Source organism: Hyperolius riggenbachi, chromosome 11 (assembly GCF_040937935.1).
Source record: "Hyperolius riggenbachi isolate aHypRig1 chromosome 11, aHypRig1.pri, whole genome shotgun sequence".
Lineage (NCBI taxonomy): Eukaryota > Metazoa > Chordata > Amphibia > Anura > Hyperoliidae > Hyperolius > Hyperolius riggenbachi.
In genome coordinates, this window is record NC_090656.1 from 203,472,023 (window position 1) to 203,499,477 (window position 27,455).

The 27,455-nt window shown below is 47.5% G+C and overlaps 1 protein-coding gene across 7 annotated transcripts in view; it reads left to right on the forward strand.

Annotated features, from left to right (window-relative positions):
- Positions 1-27,455, forward strand: part of INSC (INSC spindle orientation adaptor protein) — a 309,535-nt gene that overhangs the window by 117,824 nt on the left and 164,256 nt on the right. For 6 of the 7 annotated variants that reach the window (XM_068260115.1, XM_068260117.1, XM_068260118.1 and 3 more), the window contains one exon: positions 11,869-11,951. In XM_068260115.1, coding sequence (XP_068116216.1) covers positions 11,905-11,951 — 47 coding nt within the window. In that variant the 5' untranslated portion in view covers positions 11,869-11,904. Of the gene's footprint in view, positions 1-11,867; positions 11,952-27,455 lie in introns of those variants that run through there. The other variant, XM_068260121.1, reaches the window with a different exon arrangement.

A 27,455-nucleotide genomic window follows, 5' to 3' on the forward strand; every position in this document is an offset into this window, starting at 1 on the left:
CCTCACCTCAGGCTCCCGCTTCAGCGCTGCCCCCTCCAAAAATTAGCACAGCGGGCAGAGATACTCACCTCTTTCGGATTCCATGCGCTGGAGCTTATTGCTACGCCAGTCTTCTTTGCCTCCAATGCCGCTCACTCTACTTCCGCTAATCAAGGAGATTCTAGAGTAGAAGGGAGCTGCACTGGAGACAGAGGAGAACAGTGGAGCATGAAGCTTCAGTGCATGGAACCTGCAAGAGGTAAGTCTCCCTGCCCATTATGCTAATTTCTGGAGGGATGAGCGCTGAAGTGGGGCCTGGAAGGGGGGGAGGGGTGAGTCGGACCCCGTTCCCGTGGCTGTGTGTGTCAGCTGCTCCCCCCTCCTGCGCTGCGCCCCGCCCTCTCCCAAAAAACAGCCCTGGGTGAGCTCAGAGCATGCCCCCCCTGTAGTTCTGAGCCTGCGCAGTACAAAATGGAGGACGTCCGATGACGTCAGCGCGCCGGCGTGGAACGCACCATGGAGCGCAGAAGAGGCCCGACCTGGCCGCCGGCCTGGCCAGGTCGGGTCGGCCACCGGAGACCACCGGGAGCCTGCGGAGCGGCGCCGAGGGCACCTCCTGCCTGCCACGGGCTGGAGGAAGCCCCAGGTAAGTGGAAATGGATTTTTATTTTTTTTAGCTAGTCCCTGAACCTTCCCTTTAAGAAGACAAACGACAATAAGCATTGCTTTTTAGTAGGAGGGCTTTTTGGTCTCCTTTAGTCCCCATACATTCCTAGTGGTTTGGGTCACCCCAAGCTGCTTGGGTATTCCGTTGTTCTGGTCCAAGAGCCCCTATCCCATAGAGCTATATAAATCTCTGCCATGCACTGAGGAGGACCAACAGTCTGAAACAGGCTGTCTGCATGTGGGGTTGATGTGGCTGTATAAAATGTAAAGCTATAAGTTTGCTAGACACCAGACAGCAGTTCTGGATGTAATCCTGGCTTCAGTAGCATAAAGAGATAATTTGCATATTCAGTAGCGGTGCCTTATGGAAGTCCACAGTCGCTCACTTAAAATTGAATTATCACGAATACCTTCTGTTTTGAAGTGGTCTGAAACTCTGACATAACATTCAATAACAATATGTTTTCCTACTTTTTATTACTCATATAGTTATCATATTTGCTTTTGTGCACAAGTAATATTGTCTGTCTACAAATTACAAGTTTTCAAAGTGTAGTTTATCTTGCCCTGAAAGCTGCCATTGCATTTTATTCCAGCTGCTTTTTATTATATATTAAAATCTTCTAGTGAGCCGTTCTGAACTGTGTGTATGCCTGAAGCACCGAGAGCTTCTCAGAGAGTGTTTTCAGCTGTTTACACACAAATGTAATAACATTGGAATGTAAACAAAGATACTGTTATCTCCAGTCTTGATGCGGATTTGAAGCTGAATAGCCTTGCCATAGCAGGACAAAGTGCTGTGTTCTGCTACAATTTGTTTTCTGGGATAGTAGCTTTAAAGCTGTAAGGAATCTTTTAGAACAAAGTAGAAATGCTGACTTTCAGACCAATTTAAAGGGCAACTGAAGTTAGAGAGATGTGGAGGCTGCCATATTAATTTACTTTTAAAGGGAACCTGAACTGAAAAAACTTATTTAAAATAAACACATGAGGTAAATTTAAGGCCTCTTTCACAGTGGGACGTTGTGGTTGATGCAACGTTAAAGTCGCACAACGTGCCCCTAACGCAGCGCATATAGGTTAAAAAAGTGGACGTTATTTTGTACTACGTTATGTGTCTCTTAGTGCGCTGTTTTCGTCACATACTGATGGAACAAAAACGGCGCATGCGTTACATTTAAAAAAAATAAAAAAAACATTACTGAGCATGTGCAACACACATAACGCAGCAAATGTATTGCTAAACGCACAGCATGCAGCACTTTCTAAATATTGCTACACGTTACACACAACGCAACGTGTGCACTGTGAATGTCACACAGACTTTGTATTGCCGTGCGTTAGTCTGCGTTATAAAATTTTCTAATGTGCGACTTTAACGTCCCACTGTGAAAGAGGCCTTAATGAACATTACGAAGTTACCTTGCCAAAAGTTCCTACCAGAAGCTCACCATTTTCTTCTGACAATGATCCCTTCCAGTTCTGACAACATTTTGTCAGAACTGAAATATATCAATTACTGTCAGTTATATATCAGTTGCTGTCAGTTATAGCTGAGAGGAGAACTGATGTGCCAGGTAATGTCCATGTTTCCCTATGGCTCAAGTGGGTGATGTTACAGTTTAACAGTCTGCTGACCAGAAAGCTGTTATAGGGTAATGGCCATTTTCAAAATGGAGCATGGAGAATTCCCTTGATCACAGTAGACAAATGGGACGCAGGAGAGGAGAAAGAGATCGAGGAGTAGACTACACAGGAGGTAAGTATAATGTGTGTATGTTTATTTTGACTTTTAATATTCAGTTCAGATTTTCTTTAAGCAATACCAGTTGCCTGGCTATCCTGCTGATCCTCTGCCTCAAATACTTTTAGCCGTAGCCCCTGAACAAGCATGCAGCAGATCAGGTGTTTCTGACATTATTATCCGATCTGACAAGATTAGCTGCATGCTTCTTTCTGGTGTGATTCAGACACCATTGTAGCCAAATAGCGAGACAGCCGGGCAACTGGTATTGTTTAAAAGGTGATAAATATGGCAGCCACCATATCACTCTCACTTCAGTTCCCCTTTAAGAAGGCAAACCACACTACTATTTCTGAAATATCACAATTTAGTGACATTGCTGTTCATGCCCCCTGGAACTTGTGTCACTCTCCAAATAGGTGTGACTGTCCTGGTAAATCAGAAATACAGAGGAAAGGAAGAATCAGGCAGTATGTAAACTGGGTAGAGAATATTCTTGGCCTTTTTGCTCACTACTGTCTGATCTGTATATCACTTGTCACTTACCAACTTCTTCTAGTACTGAGGTGTATGCGGGGCCGGATTCACATCTCAAGAGCCTATAGACCCAGAAGATGTATACCTTAAACGGGAACCTGAAGTGAGAAGTGAGAGGGATATGGAGGCTGCCATATTTATTTTAAACAATTCTACTTGTCTGGCTGCTGATCTCTGACTGCAGTAGTATCTGGATCACAAACCTGAAACATGCATGCAGCACGCACCGCATTTTTATTTTACGTGAATTGCCGACGATCGCAGCAGTGAGATCACTTATTCTTTTAATTACCCTAACGCTTTTCAAAAACGCTAGCGATTGCCGGTGATTTGAAATTGCCGCCAAATGAAAAGTAATTTTGCTGTGTTACACAATGACAATAAAGTGCTTGAATATTAATCTTGCTTGAAATAGCCACCCAGTGTGAATGGGCCTTTAACTGTGTTTACTTTAAACGTCCAATCGCATGCAGGGAATCCGAGCAGTCTGAAAATCCTACGATTGGACGCTTGTAGTGAACGCAGCTCGCCTCTCTGTCGGCACATCCTCTGCAGTAAATCTCTCATTCTGGCTGCCGGACGCGTTTCCATCCGCTCGGCCCCGAGGAAGCACATGGAACTGATCTGCGTCTCGCTGGCCAGATCTGTAGTTTGGTTTCTGTGTTGTTGGCGTGTTCTGGCCCAGAAATACCATTTCCCGGAATGTACCGCTTTGTAATCGGACTCCGATTCGCCCCCCCCCCCTCCCGCGCCTTGCTCCTCCGCTCTGTTTCTCACGTTGTTATGATTACATTTTTACTGAAGTTGCTCAGATCCGTCCTCTGGTCTTTGCCAGAACCTCTTTTATGCAGAGTCTTCGCTCCTCTCCTGACCGCAAGAGCTTTCCGCGGCTCCGTCTCCTCATCTGATGGAATATCTGCTGGGGACGAGTGGCGTTTCTAAGTGCCTTTAGTGGAAGAGGTTCCAAGCACACCACTAACACCTCTAGAGTTGTGACGTCAACATTCATTATTCACAAACCATTTGGATTGTCAGCTCTTGGGACCCCCATTGTCACTTTATAAGCATCTCTGGGTGTAGCTGTGCAAAATAAAGAAGGAACTCTCAGCCTGACTTTATTTTTTACCAGCCACGTTGGCGACTTTTATAAATGTTGCTTTCCTAAATAAAAACACAGTGAAAAAAATACTTAAAGTGAAAATTCTACTTTTGTTTAAAATAATTGCTAATATTGCAAATATATGTGCAGCAGAATTTGTTTTATAATTTAAAGTGTGATGTGGTGAGAGGCATATGAAGCCTGCCATATTTATTTCCTATTAAAGGGAACCTAAACTGAGAAGGATGTAGATTTTTCTTTTTAAAATAATACCAGTTGCCTGATTCTCCTGCTGATCCTGTGTCTCTAATACGTTTAGCCACAGCCCCTTAACAAGCATGCAGATCAGGTGCTCTGACTGAAGTCAGACTTGATTAGCTGCATGCTTGTTTCAGGTGTGTGATTCAGCCACTACTGCAGCCAAAGAGATCAGCAGGACCGCCAGGCAACTGGTATTGTTTAAGGCTTCTTTCTCACTAAGACGTTGCGTTAGGTGCTACGTTAAGGTCGCATAACGTTCACCTAACACAACACATAGTGTGGTTGAAGTTGGACGTCAGATCGAGCCGCGTTATGCGGCTCTTCGTGTGTCCTGTGATGCATACTCTTGGACACATGCTGCATCACGTGGTCCTGCCAGCCAATCGCCGCACAGGGCGGCGCTCCAGGAAGTAAACACTGCACGTCACAGCGTGCAGTGAATATTAATTAGCCATGTGCCTGGCCAAGGAGGAGAAGGGGAGACCTCCTCCTCCAACATCACGGAGCATGTGCAAACAGTCTAACGCGGCTTAGCCACTTATAACACACAGCATGCAGCACTTTGTTTTTGCCTTCTGCGTTACAATGTAACGCAACGTGGGCACTGTGAACATCCCATTGATTTTTCATTGCTGTGCGGTGGGCTGCGTTACAGGCTGCACTAACGTGCGCCTGTAACGTCTAACTGTGAAAGCAGCCTAAAAGGAAACATCCATATCCCTCTCAATTTAAGTTCCCTTTAAGCAATACCAGTTGCCTGGCTATCCTGCTGATCCTCTGCCACTAATACTTTTAGCCATAGCCTCTGAACAAGCATGCAGCAGATCAGGTGTTTCTGACATTATTGTCAGATCTGACAAGATTAGCTGCATGCTTGTATATATAAAATAGAAAAAAAAACTCCACTCAGGGATTGTCAATTGATAAGGCTGGTTTCACAGTGGGACGTTACAGGCGCACGTTAGAGCAGCCTGTAACGCACCCCACCGCACAGCAATGAAAAATCAATGGGCTGTTCACAGTGCCCACGTTGCGTTACTTAGTAACGCTGCGCCATAAGACAACGTACTGCATGCAGTACTTTATAAGCGGCGGAGCCGCGATAGACTGTTTGCACATGCTGAGTAATGTTGGGGAGGAGCGGAGAGATCGGCCAGGCACATGGCTAATTAATATTCACTGCACGGTGAAAAATTTCCCCTGGGGGTACTCACCTCGGGTGGGGGAAGCCTCCGGATCCTATCGAGGATTCCCCCGTCCACCTATGACATGTGTCCCACGGCGGTCTCGCTGTGCCCCTCCGAACAGCGAGGATGTAAATATTTACCTTCCCGGCTCCATCACTGGCGCAGTATCGGCTCTCCGCTCTGAGATAGGCAGAAATATCTGAACACTGTAGGGCCGCTCTACTGCCCAGGCGCAAGTCTCCTGCGCCTGCGTAGCAGAGCAGACCTGACAGAGATCGGCTATTTCCGTGCTGAGAGCAGCAACAGCGCCACCCGCTGGAGCCAGGGAAGGTAAATATATCAAGCCTTGTCAGGCTTGTCGAGCGAGGATTGCGGGATGCTTTGGGGGAGCCATCCCTGGATTGCCTGCAGCTACAGGGATGGGGGAAGCCTCATTGGGACCCTGAGGCTTCCCCCTCCCGAGGTGAGAACCCCCCAGGGGACTTTTTTTCATACAGGGAGGGTCTCTTAAAGCTCAAAGACATTTGCGTTGTCTACTGGATCCAAGCACACTGCATTGGTGTTTTTCTAAGCTATGGGGGAACTCCATGCTGATCATACACATCAGTGGCGACAGACAGGTGTCAGTGTTACTTTATCCACTTCACTAGTGAAGGGTTTTTTCTCTTGTGGACCAGAGCACTTTTCACCTGTCAGCACTCCTTCCATTCATTCTCCAATAACTTTATTACTACTAATCAAAACAAAATGATCTATAGCTTATTTTTTAGCCACCAAATAGGCTTTCTTTGGGCAGTATGTTTTGCTAAGAATTATTTTATTTTATATGCATTTTAAAGAGAATAATAAGAAAAAAATGAAAAAAAATCATGATTTGTCAGTTTTTGGCTATTATAGTTTTAAAATAATACGTGCTGCTGTAATTAAAATTCACCTATTTTGTTTGCTCACTTGTCCTGGTTATTACAACGTTTAAAATATTTCCCTAGTACAATGTATGGCGTCCATCAGTAATTACAAGCCCCTACTTGCAAAAAACAAAACAAAAACAAAATGGTAATGTACCCTCATGACATACATATTTAAAAAGTTTAAAGTTTAGTCCCTAAGGTAACTATATATTTTTTTTATAAATGTCTATATATATATATATATATATATATATATATATATATATATATATATATATATAAAAATTTTGGGTTTTTTTTTTTGGGGGGGGGGGGGGTAAGGGATTAATTTTAATTGTAAATATATATATATTTCTATTTGAATAGTGCATGTCGGTGTAATTTTACTATCTGGCCACAAGATATCCCCTATGTTACCTTCCTGTGCGTACTAGTAGTACGCTAACAGAAAGTAACCGCGTGGATATAGTACTGTTTTTATTGCAATGAATGCAATCATCTCATTGATGCCAGCGATCATTGATACCGGCACTTAGATCAGTGAATGGGAACTGTGGGGAGGGGGGCATGCATGCCACCAATTAGAATCAACAGACGAATATCTACGTCCCTGGAACAGGAACAGTCCTCCCGCAGGGCATAGATATACTGCCGCAAATGTGGCTAAGGGTTAAGTACAGTGTACTTGTTCTGCTAATAGCTGCCAGGATTATTCTGTCCAATAAAGCACTGTTCCTTGCTTGTCTTCCTGACTGCCATACACAACAGTTCATTTCTATTGAGCTGCTAAAGAGGAAATAAAATGTGCACTGGAAAATATCTCCCCCTTTCCCCCCCCCCCCCCCCCCTTATATGAGTCACATTCTAACATGGCATACCAAGGGTTGCTAAAAAGGATTAATTTCTGGCTGCAAGTAATTGTGTGTACACTGCTTCAGCCGCAGGCGACCACCATTTCCCCGCAACTTCTAAGTATTGCCTCACTTGGCACTGATATGACCCAGCTGAGGGTTGCAAACTTTTTTCTATTAAATTAAAAAATAAACTCCAGCCCAGGTTTGCAGGATCACAAATATTCAGCCCAGGATCTTGGTGTTGTCTGCCTGCTGCTTGTTGTCCCTGGGAAAACAAATCCCGTCTTATTATCTATTCGATGTCGGTAAACCCCTCGCAGGCGACTCAGCTGCCAGTGCCAGCACATCGCTAAAATGTAAAAAGAAAATATTAAGGATTATTTGAATGGTAAACAGAAGACGGGAGAATTGCTCAGCAGGGTGGCGGGCGGCGGGGGGATACTGCCCGTTTCCGATGACCTTCACAGCTAATAACATCTCCGGCTTGTCGCTGCTGCGATGGGAACGCGAGTGGTGGGCACATCATTGCGCAGAGATTACCGCCTTTTTCAGACTGGATAATGTTGTCTTCAGCCTCTCTGTTTCCTGTAACATCTTCTCACCGGCAAATCAGAAAACATTCATTGTTAGAGCGGACCTGAACTCAGAACTTCCTCTTTGCTCTAAAAAAACAGTATATAACCTTTAAAAAAAAAAATCATATACAAATCCTGCAATAAATCCGCAGTGTGTCTTCTTCCTGCTTTCTTGGAAGCAGACATAGGGTTAACATCCTTTGTTTACAAATTAGCTGCTCTGCTGAGGCAGCCAGCTGACACAGCTGAGAGATTAAATGACGCTGGTGATTAGTCACATAAGAGGGGGAATTAGAAAGGCTAAACTCTCTAAATACATACAGGGTGCATTTCTCTATGTTTTCCTTCTGTCCTGTGCAAGAGTTCAGGTCCACTCTAACTGAGGAAATCATGATGTGTTTTATGGAAGGGGATACATTATTACTCTGCAGATCTCTCCTGATATTAGTACAAACCATTGCAGGAAAATTCTACAATGTATTAAATAACTAAAACATTATTATTATTTACATAGCCGTTAATGAATGTAATAGTAAGACAGAGGTGCCAACGAGGATAAAATACACTAAAACAAGGAAGTATCGGTGGACAGTGACGTAGCAATAGGGGATGCAGAGAGAGCGACCACACCAGGGCCCTGGACCAGAGGGGCCCACTAGGGGCACTTCTTTAACCACTTTATTAGCTCTTTATTGGTGCTTTGCTGGTAATGATCCCCTCTAGATGTGCTTTGATTGGCTGTAACCATGAATAGACAGTTCTCCTCCCCTTCTTACAACTCTCTGGCACTGCAGCTGTCAGGCCCGGATTTACCTCACAGGAGCCTATAGGCACAGATGTCCTGGCACTCTAGACTTCACTCTCCATGAACCTACAAACCCTCATCAAACTGCACTGCAAATGTCCCAGCTGTCACTTCTCCCTTACTTCCCTTGCCCATCATAGGTAGCTAGAGGTGCCCCCAAGTATCAGTTAGCTTCAGGTACCTCAATATTAAGCAGCTAGCAGTACCCCCAAGTATTAGGTAGCTAGAAGAACCTCAGTTTTAACCTCCTTGGTGGTCTATTAAAACCACCAGGGGGCATCGCAGCACTTTAATTTTTTTTTTTTTAAATCATGTAGCTAGCCTAGCGCTAGCTACATGATAGCCGCTGTGCAACGGCATCCCCCCACCCCCTCCGATCGCCTCCGGCGATCAGCGCAAACAGGAAATCCTGTTCAGAATGGGATTTCCTGTTTGGCTTCCCCGTCGCCATGCCGACGATCATCATGGATGTCATCGACGTCGTGACGTCATCGGGAGTCCCGATCCACCCCTCAGCGCTGCCTGGCGCTGATAGGCCAGGCTGCGCAAGGGGTCTGGGGGGGGGGGCAACGCGACGCGGCGGGCAGCGGCGAATCGGCAGGTAGTGGCGAATCGGCGCGGAGCGGCGGCGATCGGGAAGTACACGCAGCTAGCAAAGTGCTAGCTGCGTGTACAAAAAAAAAATTATGCAAATCGTCCCAGCAGGGCCTGAGAAATCCTCCTGCGCGGCATAGCCCGAGCTCAGCATGGGCTTACCGCCAGGGAGGTTATGTAGCTAGAGTTGCCCTTCATTGAAGGGAGATCTCATCAGTGGAATGCCGAGTGCTGGCAGTAACCTCTCATTTACACTCTGCTAAGGGCTCTGCATGGTGAAGAAGGGAGGAAGGCACTCCAAGAGCAGAGTGAGCCACCTTTCCATCATAAGGCGCCTGTAGGCACGTGCCAACAGTGCCTTATGGTAAATCCGGCCCTGGCAGCTGTGCTTGGTCGGCTTTGGTGCTGCATAGCAATTGTTATGTATAGAGTGTGTGAGGGGGCCCAATGTAAAACTCACACTGGGGCCCAGAGGCAGCTCCTAAGCTACACCAGTGGTAGTGGACTTACCTCCGATAGATGATACTGATGGTGGACTTACCTCCAATAGATGACACTACTGGTCTAATTCAGGAAAAAACAGCTTTATTAGAATAAACTCCATGGAAAATAACATAATGAATCAAACTGCTTATTTTTTACAGTATTACTTTATAAATGATTTAGTCAGTGTTTGCTCATTGTAAAATCTTTCCTCTCCCTGATTAACTGTCTGGCATTTATCACTGGTGGTGACATCTTTAGTCCTGGCAGGTGCAGCTCTGCAGAATGTTTGTGTACTGAGAGTTCTGAGGCCAGCAGAAAATATACCTGATCTCCCAAAATGCTCTAGGGGGGCAGAATTCAGGAAAGCTAAACAGCCTAGGCTAAGCATCACTGGACAAGGACAAGGTTCCATAGCAATATACAGCAATATATAGATATAGGAATTGTTTTTCATGCTGAAACCAGGAAAATAAACGTGAAAGTGGGTGTCCTGAATAATTTACTGTGTTCTAATATATGCCACCACAGTGCCTCTTTAAAGAGAACCCGAGGTGGTTTCTAAGAATGATATCCGCACACAGAGGCTGGGTCTGCCTATACAGCCCAGCCTCTGTTGCTATGTAGTGTCCCCCCAGGCCCCCCCCTGCGCTCTCTGCTATCCCCCCATAAATCACAGCCAGGCTGTCGACACGCAGCGGGCTGTGTTTACCTATGTAGTATCACTCTTGCCGCTCCCCCCGCCTCATGCATAGCTCTGGTCCCCGCCCGCGTCCCTTCCCTCCAATCAGCGGGGAGGGAAGGGACGAGGGCGGGGACCGGAGCTATGCAGGAGGCGGGGGGAGCAGCAAGAGTGACACTACATAGGTAAACACAGCCCACTGCGACATGCTGCGTGTCAACAGCGTGGCTGTAATTTATGGGGGCATAGCAGAGCGCAGGGGGGGGGGGGGGGCTGGGGGGACACTACATAGCAACAAGGGCTGGGCTGTATAGGCAGACCCAGCCTCTGTGTGCGGGGATCATTCTTAGAAACCACCTCGGGTTCTCTTTAAGATCCTAGTCATAAAGGTGCAGTGCTTTGATGGTTTACTTTAATTATCCTAAACTTGGATAACATAAGGTCACTAGCATTGAAGTGCGGCCTATTGAACTACCCTTCAAATGCAGGAACTTTATCATGCTGCAAGCCTCAGGGCTGGTTCACACGTGTGGTTTTCAGGTGTTAAATTCAGCGTTTTAAAAGCAACGTTTTAGCGATCGAGCGCCGTCCCATGCAAGTGAATGGGAGCATTTAGTAGGAGCTTTTGCAGGCTTTCATGAAAGTCTGACAGTTGATCCCGGCGTCTTCTCTCAAAAGCAACATGCAGCTTCTAGAAGATGTTTGCTGTTGCTGGCTTTGCTTTTCAATGCCAGCAATAGCTACTGAAAGCCAATGAAATTTTCTTCCTGCAAAAGCCACCAAGAGTCCAGAAAATGCAATGCTTTCAAACGCCACTAAAAGCCTTCAAAAGACATTAAAAGCTTAGCTGTTAAACGCTTGAACAAGACGCCGAGCAAAAGCTCAGCAGAAGCCCGTGTGAACCACCCCTCAATCTTTTCCGTCTCACACTTTAGAGTCACTTGTGGCACAATCTGTATCAAGCTATGTACCCATGTCTCAATTGTCCCGACGACCGATGATTTTTTAAAACGCTGAGCAGTCGTTCCTGCGATATTTTGACGTGGGCACAGTCACGCGACCACGTGAACGTCCCTTAGCATCCCGCCGCAATAATGACCGTCACGGGGGATCGGATCGCTAAGATCCCCGATGACTCCCGTGCAAAGTACCACGATCACTTGAAGTCTGGTTCGCTCCCGGCGTGTAGCGTCGCGTGACGCCATGCATACACGCTGGCAGGAAGACTGTCGTCAAGGACCCGTCGCAGGACCCGTCGGGGGGCGAGTTTGGGGCTTAAGAATGTAAAGATACAATGAGCTGATTTTCTCAACATCATGCACTTATGGACCATTGATTATGCTGACAAAATGTCATCAATATACCATAATTACATCCGAGTGATAATTAAAACTTTATGATACACCCTCCTATATGTACAGTAATGTCACATCAGTACCACCAATCTTTTATCCCTCTAAAATATTTTGTCACTTTCATGTCTTGTTGCAGGTGGTTTCGGATGAATAGTAGAAGAATCTGATAAGAATGGCATCCCATGATGGGAGTCTGTTATCCTCCCTGCCTGTTCACCGGTAAGTTATCAGGAACTGAATGAGGCAGTCTGTAACTGTGGATTATAACGCAGTGGGAATGACTTCATTAGACTGACAGAGAAGCCAGTCTGTGTGGTGGATTCTGCCGGTCTTCCATCATTGGAGAGGAACCTCGTACCTATATGTATATATAGAAAGTGTAGGGGAGGAACTGTGATATTCATCCATGTACAGTCATGTATGTAACACGTCTATCTGAAGAGTGGGTGACATCCGCTGTGTCACATGACTCATGAGTACAAGTGTTTTATCCTATTGATGTGTACACTACTGTGTATGAAGAGTGGAATATGCTTAAAGAGAACCTGTACTGAAATAAAAAGTCTAAATAACCTTACACAGGTCATACTTACCTCCTGTTGTAATGTACGGGACAGCTGCGGCGAACAGCACCGCCACCGCAGCTGCCTCCATGCGGCCATCCGTTCCTCCAGCGTCCAGGACGCCGAGGACGGAGTCATCGTTCTTGCCGGGGTCGCCTTAGCGCGCAGGCGCGCGCACAGACGGGACCTTTATGCGGGGAGGAAGCCCGTCAGCTGACTTGCTGGTCAGCTGACGTGAGAGGAGACCCACGGCGCCCAGGATTGGCTGATGAGAGGGGGGGGCGTGCCAGTGGGGTCTCCTCTGCTTCATAAGCCTCCGGGCTTCATTGTGACTTTGTCTGTTGTCGTGAATACTAGCGTGTTAGCGCTCAGACCTTAGGCTAGTTCCCTGGTGTTGATGCTAAGGATTTCACACCAAGATTAGGATATTGCTACCTTGAGATTGCTATCTGTTTAGGCTAGTTCCCGGGTGTTGATGCTAAGGATTTCACACCCAGACTAGGTTATTGCTTACTGTATTGATTTCCTGTGTATGACTCTTAGCTATTACCTCTGACCCTGATCCTGCCTTCTGATGCTGTACTTTCGCCTATCTGCCTACCTGTTGCTGAACCTCTGCCTGATTACCGATTACTCTCATGTCTCATGATTCTGTACTGATACTTACCTCTCTGTTGCCGAACCTTGCCTGCCTGACCATTCTACTCACCAGTGGGCCCTCGCCACTGGTGAGGTGTTACTACGCCAGCTCCGCTGGTGAAAGCAGTTCTGCTAGGCTATAGTTCAGCCTTAATTACCTGCTCGTTAGGTAACCTGTCATTGTAGTGTTACTGTGTCTCGCAGGCTGCAGTTAGTTTGACTCACCTGCCCCTCGGGTGTTCATTTGTCTGCAGTATATTCTGAATCACTCGCTCCTCGGGAGATTCAGCCTCATTAATATTGTTCCTCCAGCTTGCTGGAGGTGGTACGTTAGTGCACGCTTAGTGTACTGTTTATACCTCACCAGCCCCTCTGGTGAGGTCTCATTAACCATTAAAGTTACGGTTGCACCCAAACACTTACACTTTATTAGGTGTCCAGAGGTTAGCCATACTTGTATTATTGGTGATTCTGCAGATCACTAATAATCAGGTATACATCTGTATTGTTGGTGATACTGCAGATCAGATACTCTCTGTGTGCTGACACCAACCGTTACACCTGTGTATTCTTACTCCTCAATCTCTTTCCCCTCTCCTGTGTCCCATTTGTCCACTGTGATCAGTGGAATTCTCCGTCCTCCACTTTGAAAATGGCCATTACCCTATAACAGCTTCCTGGTCAACAGCACTGTTAAACTGTAAAATCACCCACTTGAGCCATAGGGAAACATGGATATCCTGTACATTAAAGGGGCCCATACACTCAGCCGATTTTTGGCCGATCGATCGTTCAAAATCGATTGGTCGATTGCAAATCGATTGACCAATCGACCGATTTGCGGCCGATTTCCATCAATTTCAATCGATCTGGCAGGCTGGAAAATCTAGGTCGATCTGTTGAGATTGCTTATCATTTTGCATTGGCCCTAATGGAAATCTGATGGCAAAAAAAAATGCCATCAGATCGATTTTCAATAGATTGGAAAACTGTTCCTATTAAAAAAGGTTCCTAAACACATCAGATAGATCAGAAATCCATCTATCTGCTGCTAATCTAATGAGTGTATGGCCACCTTTAGACAGACCGGGCACTGTCACTTTAATTGCTTTATTGCCTTTTGTAGCCATGTAAACATTCATTGCCGTACAAGTAATGCATCAATTCTACCATACAATAGCGTATTCTCAAACCTTGAATAGTGATTGTGCTGGGGTGCTGGGGAGGCGGGTGACCAGGGGGAGATGGACGGCACAACAGCCGTTTCACGCATGATCAGCGCTTGCAGGACACGCACGTGAGCAAGCGCCGATTAGGCGTGAAACGTCTGTTGTGCCGTCCCTCTTCCCCTGGTCACCCGCCACCCCAGCACCATCACTATTTAAGGTTTGAGAATACGCTATTGTATGGTAGAATTGATGCATTACTTGTACGGCAATAAATGTTTACATAGCTACAAGAGGCAATAAAGCAATTAAAGTGACAGTGCTCGGTCTGTCTTAATGTACAGGATTTCCTTTTAATGTTTTCTGCCCACAATTTTCCGGCTGCACGTCACTGAGCTTGCCCGACAAGGCTACCATACAGGTGCTTTATTGGAGTGTGACTTACTGCAATCTGCACAGGCGCAGACTGGTCCCCTTCTTCCCTCAGAGGACTCCTGAGTGCCGAGTGTTGTTCCACTCTACAGTGTACTTGGAAACATGGATATTACCTTGCACATTCAGTTGTAACTGACAGCAACTGATCCCTTCCAGTTCTGGCAAAATATTGTCAGAACAGAAAGGGATCACTGTAAGAAGAAAATGGTGAGCGTCTGAGAGGAACTGACGGTGAGGTTAGTATGTAATATTCATTTGCCGCTACGCCATGTGTTTATTTTAAATAATTTTACTCGCTTCAGTTTCCCTTTAAAGAGGAACTCTAACCAAGGATTAAACTTCATCCCAATCAGTAGCTGATATCACAAATCTTTACCTTTCCTCTAATAGATCATCAGGGGGTCTGTGTGGCTGATATTATGGTGAACCCCTCCCACAGTGTGATGTCATGAGCATGGTCCTGACAGTTTGCTGTCTGTGAACCTCGTGGCATTGTGGGAAATAACAACTTTTTCCAACTACAAAGAAACCAATACCTCCCTCTGTGTATAGAACACTCAGTAAACAAATATTCTATACAGATCACCTGGCACCACCAAAGATGTCACCACCAGTGATACATTTCAGAATGTAAATCAGGGAGAGGAAAGATTTTATAATGGGCAGACTGACTTCCAAATCATCTATAAATGAATATTGTAAAAAAAAAAAAAATCAATAATTTTATTTATATGGTATTCTCACTAAATTGTCTCTTTTAGAATAATTTTTCTTCCCTTAAAGGGGATCTGTACTGTCAGATTTGTACAATAAAAAACATACCAATCGAGTCACTGTGACTCGGTCCCTCTTTGCCGTTTCCGCTGCTCCCCGTCACGATCCTGGCTTTTAGGCAGTGTTTACAAACAAAAAAACATGGCCGCTAACCAGGAAGTGATGTATGTGTAAATATATAGATATATACACACACACATATACACTAATATGTGTGTATGTATATGTGTGTATATAGAAATATATCTATATCTATCATGTTACAGTATACTACAACGTTCTGCACTCCAGTTTGGGATTAGTCACAGTTTCTCAGCATGTGACAGGCAGCTCCCTTCCCCCTCAGCCTCACAAACTGCATCACAGACAAGCTGAGACTGAGAGCAGGGACGCTGTCTGTGAGAAATAAACAAAGCACACACAGCCTGGAGCAGGGGCGTAACTAGAAATCACTGGGCCCCCCTGCGAATATTTGGATGGGGCCCCCCCCATAGGTGCCAAATAATCGTAATGGGGCAGCGTTTCACTGTAAATTAATTGTAAAGTGGGCAGCATTTTACCAGACAATCGTAATGTGGGCCAGAAAATCGTAATGTGGGCAGAGTTCACCAGAAAATCGTAATGTGGGCCTTTAGAAAATCATAATGTGGGCAGAGTTCACCAGAAAATCGTAATGTGGGCAGAGTTCACCAGAAAATCGTAATGTGGGCAGAGTTCACCAGAAAATCGTAATGTGGGCACCAGTCACCAGAAAATCGTAACGTGAGCAGCAGTCACCAGAAAATTGTAACGTGGACAGCATTCACCAGACAATCGTAATGTGGGCAGCGTTCACCAGAATATTGTAATGTGGGACAGAAAATCGTAATGTGGGCAGAGTTCACCAGAAAATCGTAATGTGGGCAGCGTTCACCAGAAAATTGTAACATGGACAGCATTCACCAGACAATCGTAACGTGGGCAGTGTTCACCAGAAAATCGTAATGTGGGCCAGAAAATCGCAATGTGGGCAGCAGTCACCAGAAAATCGCCATGTGGGCAGCAGTCACCAGAAAATCGCAATGTGGGCATCAGTCACCAGAAAATCCTAATGTGGGCAGCAGTCACCAGAAAATCCTAATGTGGGCAGCAGTCAGTCACCAGAATATCATAATGTGGGCAGCACACACCAGAAAATCCTAATGTGGGCAGCAGTCACCAGAAAATCCTTATGTGGGCAGCAGTCACCAGAAAATCCTTATGTGGGCAGCAGTCACCAGAAAATCGCAATGTGGGCAGCAGTCACCAGAAAATCGCAATGTGGGCAGCAGTCACCAGAAAATCGCCATGTGGGCAGCAGTCACCAGAAAATCGCAATGTGGGCATCAGTCACCAGAAAATCCTAATGTGGGCAGCAGTCACCAGAATATCGTAATGTGGGCAGCAGTCACCAGAAAATCCTAATGTGGGCAGCAGTCAGTCACCAGAATATCATAATGTGGGCAGCACACACCAGAAAATCCTAATGTGGGCAGCAGTCACCAGAAAATCCTTATGTGGGCAGCAGTCACCAGAAAATCCTTATGTGGGCAGCAGTCACCAGAAAATCCTTATGTGGGCAGCAGTCACCAGAAAATCGCAATGTGGGCAGCAGTCACCAGAAAATCGCAATGTGGGCAGCAGTCACCAGAAAATCGCAATGTGGGCAGCAGTCACCAGAAAATCCTAATGTGGGCAGCATACACCAGAAAATCGCAATGTGGGCAGCAGACACCAGAAAATCGCAATGTGGGCAGCAGACACCTGAAAATCGCAATGTGGGCAGCAGACACCTGAAAATTGTAATGTGGGCAGCAGACACCTGAAAATCGCAATGTGGGCAGCAGACACCTGAAAATCGTAATGTGGGCAGCAGACACCTGAAAATCGCAATGTGGGCAGCAGACACCTGAAAATCGCAATGTGGGCAGCAGACACCTGAAAATCGTAATGTGGGCAGCAGACACCTGAAAATCGTAATGTGGGCAGCAGACACCTGAAAATCGCAATGTGGGCAGCAGACACCAGAAAATCGCAATGTGGGCAGCAGTGACCAGAAAATCGCAATGTGGGCAGCAGTGACCAGAAAATCGTAATGTGGGCAGCAGACACCTGAAAATCGTAATGTGGGCAGCAGGCACCTGAAAATCGTAATGTGGGCAGCAGGCACCTGAAAATCGTAATGTGGGCAGCAGACACCAGAAAATCATAATATGGGCAGCAGACACCTGAAAATCGCAATGTGGGCAGCAGACACCTGAAAATCGTAATGTGGGCAGCAGACACCTGAAAATCGTAATGTGGGCAGCAGACACCTGAAAATCATAATGTGGGCAGCAGACACCAGAAAATCCTAATGTGGGCAGCAGTCACCAGAAAATCGCAATGTGGGTAGCAGTGACCAGAAAATCGTAATGTGGGCAGCAGACACCTGAAAATCGTAATGTGGGCAGCAGACACTAGAAAAAAAATGCACCTGTGAACAAAAAACAATTCACTTACCTGACAGAAGTCTTCTCCTCTCCCGGCATCTGGCTCGCAGCTCCCCGAGTCCTCCTGCAGCACATCTCCCGCGCTGACAGGCAGAGTGCAGGGCTACGGCAAGATGGCTGCCGAAGCCCTGTACTAGAGACACAAATAGTCTCCAGTGCAGGGCTTCTTCGGCGGCCATCTTGCCGTAGCCCTGCTCTGCCTGCTGGAGACTATGCAGGCTGCTGGAGCGGGGCTGCGGGGAATGAACTGGCGCAGCGTCTATCAGACGCTGCGGCCAGTTGAGCACCTTGCTGGGGGGTCCAGAGCAGCGCTCCCCCCACGCACAGTGAGCGGGCCCCAGAGCAGCCCCTGGCCCCCCTGCGGCTGAGGGGGTCGCATCCCCGGTAGGTACGTCGGTGGCCTGGAGGGGGCGTGCATAACTTTTCCCTATTACAACAGAGACAGCCCATCCCTCCCTGGGTCGACAAAGCTTGACAAGTAAAAGAAGATTAGATATATTACAGAGACCTTGCCACTAGAAAAGGCTGCAGTAATCCAGACCACTTTACAGTAGAACATGTATAGGAACTGTGATATTCAGAGGGACTGGCATTCGCAGCCAGCACGCAGGAGATGGTCAATTAAAAGCACAGTTCATTTATTGAATGCTCAAAACAAACATGCTTCATGAATCAGCATCAAATATCAAAGGAAAATAGGCTTACTTCAGCCACATAAGAGCAGGCATGGGCGCAACTTTGGCTTTGGGTGAGTCCGAATAGTTCTATTCGGATCTCACCCAGTAAACCTGTGAGGTGTGGGCGGGGGGGTCAAGCTTACCTGTCTGACGTCTTTTTCGGTCGTCCCTCGGCGCCACCCACGATGCGCTCCAAGCGGCGGTCACGTGAGTACAAACACTTACTCCTTCTGGGTTGAAGGAGGAAGTGTTTGTAATCACGTGACGCGCATGGACCGCATCGTGGGAGGCGCCGAGGGACGACCGAAGAAGACGTCAGACAGGTAAGCTTGACCCGCCCACATCGTACAGGTTTACTGGGTGAGATCCGGATAGAACTATCCGGACTCACTCGAAGCTGAATTTGCGCCCATGCCTGCATAAGAGCATCCAAATGTCCACAGCAAGAGTATAGTCCACAGGAAAAGAAAGTCAACAAATCCTGCACTGTCCATCCTTGTTTCCTCAGGGCTAGTCCACACTCGGCGCGCCGCTAGCCCGCGATCGCGTTTTTAACTTAAATCTCACGATGCTTGTGTGCTGTGCTCTTGTGATTCCCATTCAATAGGTGCTAATCAAAAAGCCTGGACTCCTTTCCGGAGACAGACAGGATTCACTGAGACCAAACAATATAGGCAGGAGAAATGTACCGTCCATCCAGGACCTGTCCAAGTGGTCCTGTACAGAACTTATAGGATAGAAGAAATAAGGCTGAACATTTTGTTACAGAGTCTCTTTAAAAAGTGCCTGAAACAGTTAATAAAAGTTAGGTTTGTGATTTCCTGGAGATTTATCATGTGACTGCACCATCAGGGAAGTTTTGCCACACTACTTCACCACTGTCAGGAGACTTTCTGTTATATGACTGAGACAGTCTTTCAGTGTCCCAGAAGCTAAAATGAAATATTATTGATAAAGCTCCAACATATTCAGTGATGCTGTTCAAAGTAAGACCCAAACATGGGGTACTGTATGAACTATCAACCTTTTTTTTATTTCTACTGTGTACTTGGAAGCTTTCTCTGCATGCAAAAGTTGTATGGCTGCAATTCCTTATCAGTGAGGACTACCTATAGTTGGAGTATGTCCTAATTGGAGAGAAACTGTCACTTGCATACCTTATGTTTAACTCTTTCAGCAGAAAAAAAAATAGAAAAGGAACACAGCCTAGTTATTTCTGTGGTTGGCACTGTACATACACATGTCTGTCTCATCATGTCGTGTCCCCTTGGGAATCCATTCAGAATGCAGTATTATCTTGACATGAGTCAATTCTGTAAGGAAAACTATGGGAGTAACTTGCTTGTATTCTAAACCAGAACTAAAACCAGTAATGCAAATACATTGTATTATTATTGATTAGAGACACTCTTTAAGCTATTTTAAGCTCGGATATGAGAAAGTAAGCGCTTTAACACTATCACCCTAAGGTTAGTTGCACTACCTGGTATAAGCATATGGAAGGAGAATTTAGAACCTTTACACTCCATTGGCAGTATGCTTGTTCCAGGGCAGTGACTCACCAGGTAGTAAAGCTGGAATCAGGATGACAGCTCTGGAGGTTGAAAAATAATTTATAGTAGCACCTCCACCACGTCTTCACTCACAGGTTCCCATGCAGCACACTTGCTGTTGAGCAGCGTGTAGCATGAAAAAAGGGCGCCAGGAAAAAAGGGCCCTTCTGGATAACGAAATGGCGCCGGTGGATAATGAAATCTCAATAACGATAAACATTGTTAATGAAATTGGTTAACAATAAATACGGTTTTAAAACAGACGGGAGTTGATAATATATTTTCGTTAAACAGAATCTGTACTCTAAAATTTTTACAGCAAAAAGCATACCATTCTATTCATTATGTTCTCCTGGCCCCTCTGTGCTGTTTCTGCCACTCTCTGCTGCAATCCTGGCTTGTAATTAACAGTTTTAGGCAGTGTTTACAAACAAACTAACCAGCTTGTGATAGGCTCACATAAGCAGAGTGTGTGAGTCATACAGAGCCTGCAGGGGGCCTGCAGAGGGTGTGTATTGCTTCTATCCAATTAAAAGCAGCCCTTCACATTCCACACATTCAATCCTTTGCCTGACAGAGCCCACTGAAGAAAACAGATTAGATCATATAACAGAGATAGCAAAACCACTGTGCAATTAGGAAAGGCTGCAGTAAGCCAGAGCACATTAGAACAGGCAAAGGAACTTATAGGATAGAAGAACTAAGGCTGAAAATTTTGTTACAGAGTCTCTTTAACGTTAAAAATCGTAACGTAATTCAACAATACAGCTCAACCCAACCCTACTCTCACACAGAACCCTCCCCTGGTGGTGCTTAAAACCACTCCCCTGGTGGAGCCTAACCTTAACCAAACCCCTGGTGGTGCCTAACCCTAACCACCCCCACCGTGGTGCCTAACCCTAACCCCCCCTCCTCGTGGTGCCTAACCCTAATCTCCCCCTGGTGGTGCTTAACCCTAACCATCCCCCCAGGTTTTGCCTAACCCTCATCGCCCCCTGGGTGGTGTTTAACCCTAACCACCCCCTAGTGGTGCCTAACCCTAATCCCCCCGCCCCCGTGTTGCCTAATCCTAACCACCCCTGGTGGTGCCTAACCCTAACCATACCCCCAGGTGTTGTCTAACCCTCACTGCCCCCTGGGTGGTGCCTAACCCTAACCACACCCTCTGCAGAAACACCCTTTTACACATAGACACAATATCTTTGATAACGTAAAATCTGTACATAGAAACAAAATAATATGCCGAAAACTATAACGCTGCAAGCTTCTAAAATGATAACATACTTCAAAAACTTTAATGTTCTAATGTTGTTAACGATATTTATCGGTGCCCTTTTTTCGCCATATTAACAATAATCACATCAGAATCTTTCTTGGCACCCTTTTCATCTACTAGCTGCCGTCTCCCTTTTTTCCTGCTTCCCTGATCTCCAGGTTCTGCTTTCCACACACGCTGACCTCATTGTCTTACTATCTGAAAAGCAGAACAAAGCATATATGAAGGGCCACAGGCCTCACAAAGTCTTTGCGTTCCGCATGGTTGACTGCAGGTGACACAATCTTCTGCAAACAATCCAACGTCCTAGAAACAGGCCAAACCTTCTTGTAAACAGTCACCAGGCAGCACCTGATGGAGTCCGAAAGCTGAAACCACCTCATATGAAGGAAGACTCATTCTGCATTCTCACCACTTAAGTGCTGGATAACTGAGTGATGAGCATTTGCTCTTTGGGTGTCAGTTGTGGACAGTTTTGTGATTATTTTTATTTTAGATTTATATAAAGCTGACATCTTCTGCAGTGCTTCACAGGGTACATGTCAATAACTGTCCTCAGAGGAGCTCACCATCTAATCCTACCACAGTCATTGCCAATAGGCATGCTCACCGCATTCCGCGGAATTAATTTTTCCGTGATTCCGGACGGAATTTGGTGGTTCCGTTTCGTTCGCTTAAGCGACACCTCCTGCGGCGCTAAAACCACCGCCATGGGACTACCGCCAGGTCCCAAAGCTTACGCAACACCTCCTGCGGCGCCAGAACCACCGCCATGGGACTACCGCCAGGTCCCAAAGCTTACGCGACACCACCTGCGGCGCCAAAATGACCGCCATGGGACCACCACCAGGTCCCAAAGCTTACGCAACCACCTGTGGCGCCAAAACCACCGCCATGAGGTCCCAAAGCTTACGCGACACCACTTGTGGCGCCAAAACCACCGCCATGGGACCACCGCCAGGTCCCAAAGCTTACGCGACACCACCTGTGGCGCCAAAACCACCGCCATGGGACCGCCGCCAGGTCCCAAAGCTTACGTGACACCTCCTGTGGCGCTAAAATGACCGCCATGGGACCACCGCCAGGTCCCAAAGCTTACGTGACACCACCTGCGGCGCCAAAACGACCGCCATGGGACCGCCACCAGGTCCCAAAGCTTACGTGACACCACCTGTGGCGCCAAACCACCGCCATGGGACCACCGCCAGGTCCCAAAGCTTACGCGACACCACCTGTGGAGCCAAAACCACCGCCATGGGACCGCCGCCAGGTCCCAAAGCTTACACGACACCTCCTGTGGCGCTAAAATGACCGCCATGGGACCACCGCCAGGTCCCAAAGCTTACGCGACCCCACCTGCGGCGCCAAAACGACCGCCATGGGACCGCCGCCAGGTCCCAAAGCTTACGCGACACCACCTGTGGCGCCAAAACCACCGCCATGGGACAGCCGCCAGGTCCCAAAGCTTACGCGACACCTCCTGTGGCGCTAAAACGACCGCCATGGGACCACCGCCAGGTTCCAAAGCTTACGCGACACCACCTGTGGCGCCAAAACCACCGCCATGGGACAGCCGCCAGGTCCCAAAGCTTACGCGACACCTCCTGTGGCGCTAAAACGACCGCCATGGGACCACCGCCAGGTCCCAAAGCTTACGCGACACCACCTGCGGCGCCAAAACGACCGCCATGGGTCCGCCGCCAGGTCCCAAAGCTTACGCGACACCTCCTGCGCGTTTTCTCATAAAACACAGCTAGCAAAGTGATCCTGCAGGCAATTGGACAGCATTTCCCAAACATAAGAAAGCAGTGTTACCTCCATGATCTGGTAAAATGGGAGATCTGCATCATGGATATGCATATGCTAAATCTGCAGAAAATGCGTGATGCTATCATGTTAATATGGTCCAAAATGCGAGGGTGACACTAGGGGCCTGATTCATAAAGCGGTGCTAACAGTTAGCACTCTGGTGAAAAGCCCTTTATCACGCCTAAACTCAGTTTAGGCATGATAAGTTTAGGTGTGATAAGTTTAGGCATGATAAGTTTAGGTGTGATAAGTTTAGGCATGATAAGTTTAAGCACCAACTGCGTTAGCACCACAGTGCACAGCTGATCAAAAGTTTTGAGCTAGCAAAGTCTGGTGCACTTCGCATAGAGTTTAATGGCACTGCTTTGCGTGCGGGACTTTGCACGCTATCTACACTTATCTAAACTTAGCATGCCTAAACTTATCACACCTAATCTTATCACGCCTAAACTTATCACGCCTAAACTGGCTTTTCACCAGCGTGGTGCAATGGTTATCACGCCTAAAGTCTCTAACTGGGTTAGCACCGCTTTGTGAATCGAGCCCTAGGTGTTGCTGGTAGGGTGGGAGGATGACATTGGGTGCTGCTGGGTAGGGTGACACTAAGTGCTTCTGGGTGGGTGACAATAAGTGCTGCTGGGTAAGGTGACACTGGGTACTGCTGGGTGGGTGACAATAAGTGCTGCTGGGTGGGTGACAATAAGTGCTACTGGGTAGGGTGGGAGGGTGACATTAGGTGCTGCTGGGTAGGGTGACACTAAGTGCTTCTGGGTTGGTAACAATAAGTGCTGCTGGGTAGGGTGACACTGGGTGCTGCTGGGTATTATGACACTAAGTGCTGCTGGGTAGGGTAGCACTGGGTGCTGGTGGGTGGGTGACAATAAGTACTGCTTGACACTGGGTGCTGCTGGGGAGGGTGGCAGGGTAACACTGGGTGCTGCTGGGGAGGGTGGCAGGGTAACACTGGGTGCTGCTGGGGAGGGTGGCAGGCTAACACTGGGTGCTGCTGGGGAGGGTGGCAGAGTAACACTGGGTGCTGCTGGGGAGGGTGGCAGGTTAACACTGGGTGCTGCTGGGGAGGGTGGAAGGGTAACACTGGGTGCTGCTAGGGAGGGTGGAAGGGTAACACTGGGTGCTGCTGGGGAGGGTGGCAGGGTAACACTGGGTGCTGCTGGGGAGGGTGGCAGGGTAACACTGGGTGCTGCTGGGGATGGTGGCAGGCTAACACTAGGTGCTGCTGGGGAGGGTGGAAGGGTAACACTGGGTGCTGCTGGGGAGGGTGAAAGGGTAACACTGGGTGCTGCTGGGGAGGGTAACACTGGGTGCTGATGGGGAGGCTGGCAGGCTAACACTGGGTGCTGCTGGGGAGGGTGGCAGGGTAACACTGGGTGCTGCTGGGGAAGGTGGAAGGGTAACACTGGGTGCTGCTGGGGAGGGTAACACTGGGTGCTGCTGGGGAGGGTGGCAGGCTAACACTGGGTGCTGCTGGGGAGGGTGGAAGGGTAACACTGGGTGCTGCTGGGGAGGGTAACACTGGGTGCTGCTGGGGAGGGTGGCAGGCTAACACTGGGTGCTGCTGGGGAGGGTGGAAGGGTAACACTGGGTGCTGCTGGGGAGGGTAACACTGGGTGCTAACAAGTGGGAACAGCTCCTAAATATAAAATAGGAGTCACTGTTAGTTTAGTGATGAGCGGAGAACAGACAAAAAATGTCTGTTTTCAGCTCAAGTGAGAACACAGCCTATGGCCTTGATTCACTAAAGGGTGTTAAGTGTTAGCACGCCAGTGAAAAGGACTTTACGCGCAAAGTTCAGCGCTGCACGGTGCGCGTGAAATGTCGCACTGGTACTTAGCCCGCCAGCGGTGTGACGTTTCGGGTGCACCGCGCAGCGCTAAACTTTGCGCGCGATCTGAAACAGTTTTAGACGTGCAAACTACTTAGCACCCTAGTTTGCACGTCCAAAGCTGTTAGGCGTGCTATCTAGCTTAGGACGCCTTTGTGAATCGAGCCCAATGTGTGAAAGGCCCCTTTTTTCTTCAAGTTTTTGTTTTTTCCTGAGAAAAGGCCAGTTTTATTAACAGGGAGATGAGAATTCTGGGAGATCTGGTCAGAGCTGGGACAAGGTCTTTCAGCACCCAAGGTTGAGACACCAAAGTGCACCCCTCCATCCCTCCCACCCCAGCTGTCACACACTGATTGCTATTAGACTGAGGGCCCATTTCCACTATCGCGAATCCGCATGCGTTGCCCGCATGCGGATTCGCACAGTCAGTACAAGTGGATGGGACTGTTTCCACTTGTGCGTTTCCCCGCACGTTTTTCTGTGCAGAAAAAATCTGCAGGGTAGGGCCCTCAGAATTCGCCTGCGTGTGGAATGCAGGCGAATCGCACGCAATGTATTTAATAGGGAAATCGCATGCGTTTTCCCCATGCGTTTTTTGCCGCGATTTCGCATGCGATTTCGCATAGGTATTAATGTTAATTTACACAGGCAGTGACATGGTTAAATTCGCATACAGCCTTACCTATGCAAAATCGCATGCGAAATCGCGGCAAAAAACGCATGCGGAATCGCACCCGCATGCGATTTGCCTGCGGTGATTCGCCAGCGATTCCGCAACGCTATAGTGGAAACGGGCCCTGAGAGGTGCCCCAGGGCCCCCAACAACTTAATCTCTAGTTATCTGGCTTGCAGTCACTGCCATGTTTTCCCATTTCTTATTTCTCTGCTTCAAACACATTAGGGGAATGATAGCTGAGTGAGTTGTGCTCCGTGCTCCCTCCTACACTGCACCCTGAGGCTGGAGCCTCTCTCGCCTCTGCCCAGCTCTGGATCTGGTACACTGGCTCCAGCGGTTTGCAAGCAAATCTTATTTTCATATACAGAAAAATTCTATCTGGTGCTACAATTCTATTACATTGCAAGGAAACGGAACAGCGGGTCTATCAGTTCTGTACGGAATATTAATCTTTTATTAAAAGTAGAGTTGTTTTTGATGAATCCATCGGACTGGAAGGGGTTAAAGGCCATTAATAGTGTCTGATGATATTTGGAATGATGTTCGGGACAAATAAGCTTTAGTAGAATATGCTGGTATTAATAATGCTGTGAGTGGCGAGTGCTGCTCTATTATGCAGAGAGCTGTTACGTCCGCTATTAGTCCGGTGTCACAGGTCACCCGGCGGCAGCAGCTGCGGCGCCACAGCGATACAATTCTATCCGCCGCCATCCGCATTTCCCACTTTCCAGGGTTTTCACAATACAGCCGCCGTACAATAGCTCCGTAATCATCCTCTCATCTGCATGAAGTGGCCACGCTCATCCCCTCCAAGCCTGTGGATGGGGGAACAGTGAGGCTATGGTGAAACATGATAGATTAGCCTCCTTGATGTGCATAATCCGATTCCTTGGCAAAAGCTTGCTTACAGCTGTATAGATTCTGTTCCATAGCTCCCAACTGTCCCTCTTTTGGAGAGACAGTCCCTCTTTGAGAACCAAATTCCTCTGTCCCTCTTTCTTCCTCATTTCTCCCTCTTTCAGGGCTGATATACAGATCTGTGTAAATAAATGTATTTTTCTACTGAAAATGTGTTTAAAGGGATACTGTAGGGGGGTCGGGGGAAAATGAGCTGAACTTACCCGGGGCTTCTAATGGTCCCCCGCAGACATCCTGTGTTGGCGCAGCCACTCCCCAATGCTCCGGCCCCGCCTCCAGTTCACTTCTGGAATTTCTGACTTTAAAGTCAGAAAACCACTGCGCCTGCGTTGCCATGTCCTCACTCCCGCTGATGTCACCAGGAGTGTACTGCGCAGACACAGACCATACTAGGCCTGCGCTGTGCGCTCTTGATGACATCAGCGGGATCGAGGACACGACAACGCAGGCGCAGTGGTTTTCTGACTTTAAAGTCAGAAATTCCAGAAGTGAACCGGAGGCGGGGCCGGAGCATCGGTGAGTGGCTGCGCCAACACAGGATGTCTGCGGGGGACCGTTAGAAGCCCCGGGTAAGTTCAACTCATTTTCCCCCGACCCCCTACAGTCTCCCTTTAAAAGACTCTAAACTTTATTTCCATCCTTTAAATTGATATAGATAAGATGAAATCCTTATGGTATGCATGCCTTGGAGTGTGTCAGGGGCGTGAGGAGCACCAGAGGAGCTTACACTCTAGTGTCCTCACCACAGCTACACACTCTTATTATTATACATGTTTAACTGGGACATTTCCCAGAATTAGGGTCCTCCATCCCAGGCACAAATATGTCCCAGCCATTGTCCCAGTGCTCCCAGCCTCAGCTTATTACACTAACTCTGTCCATCC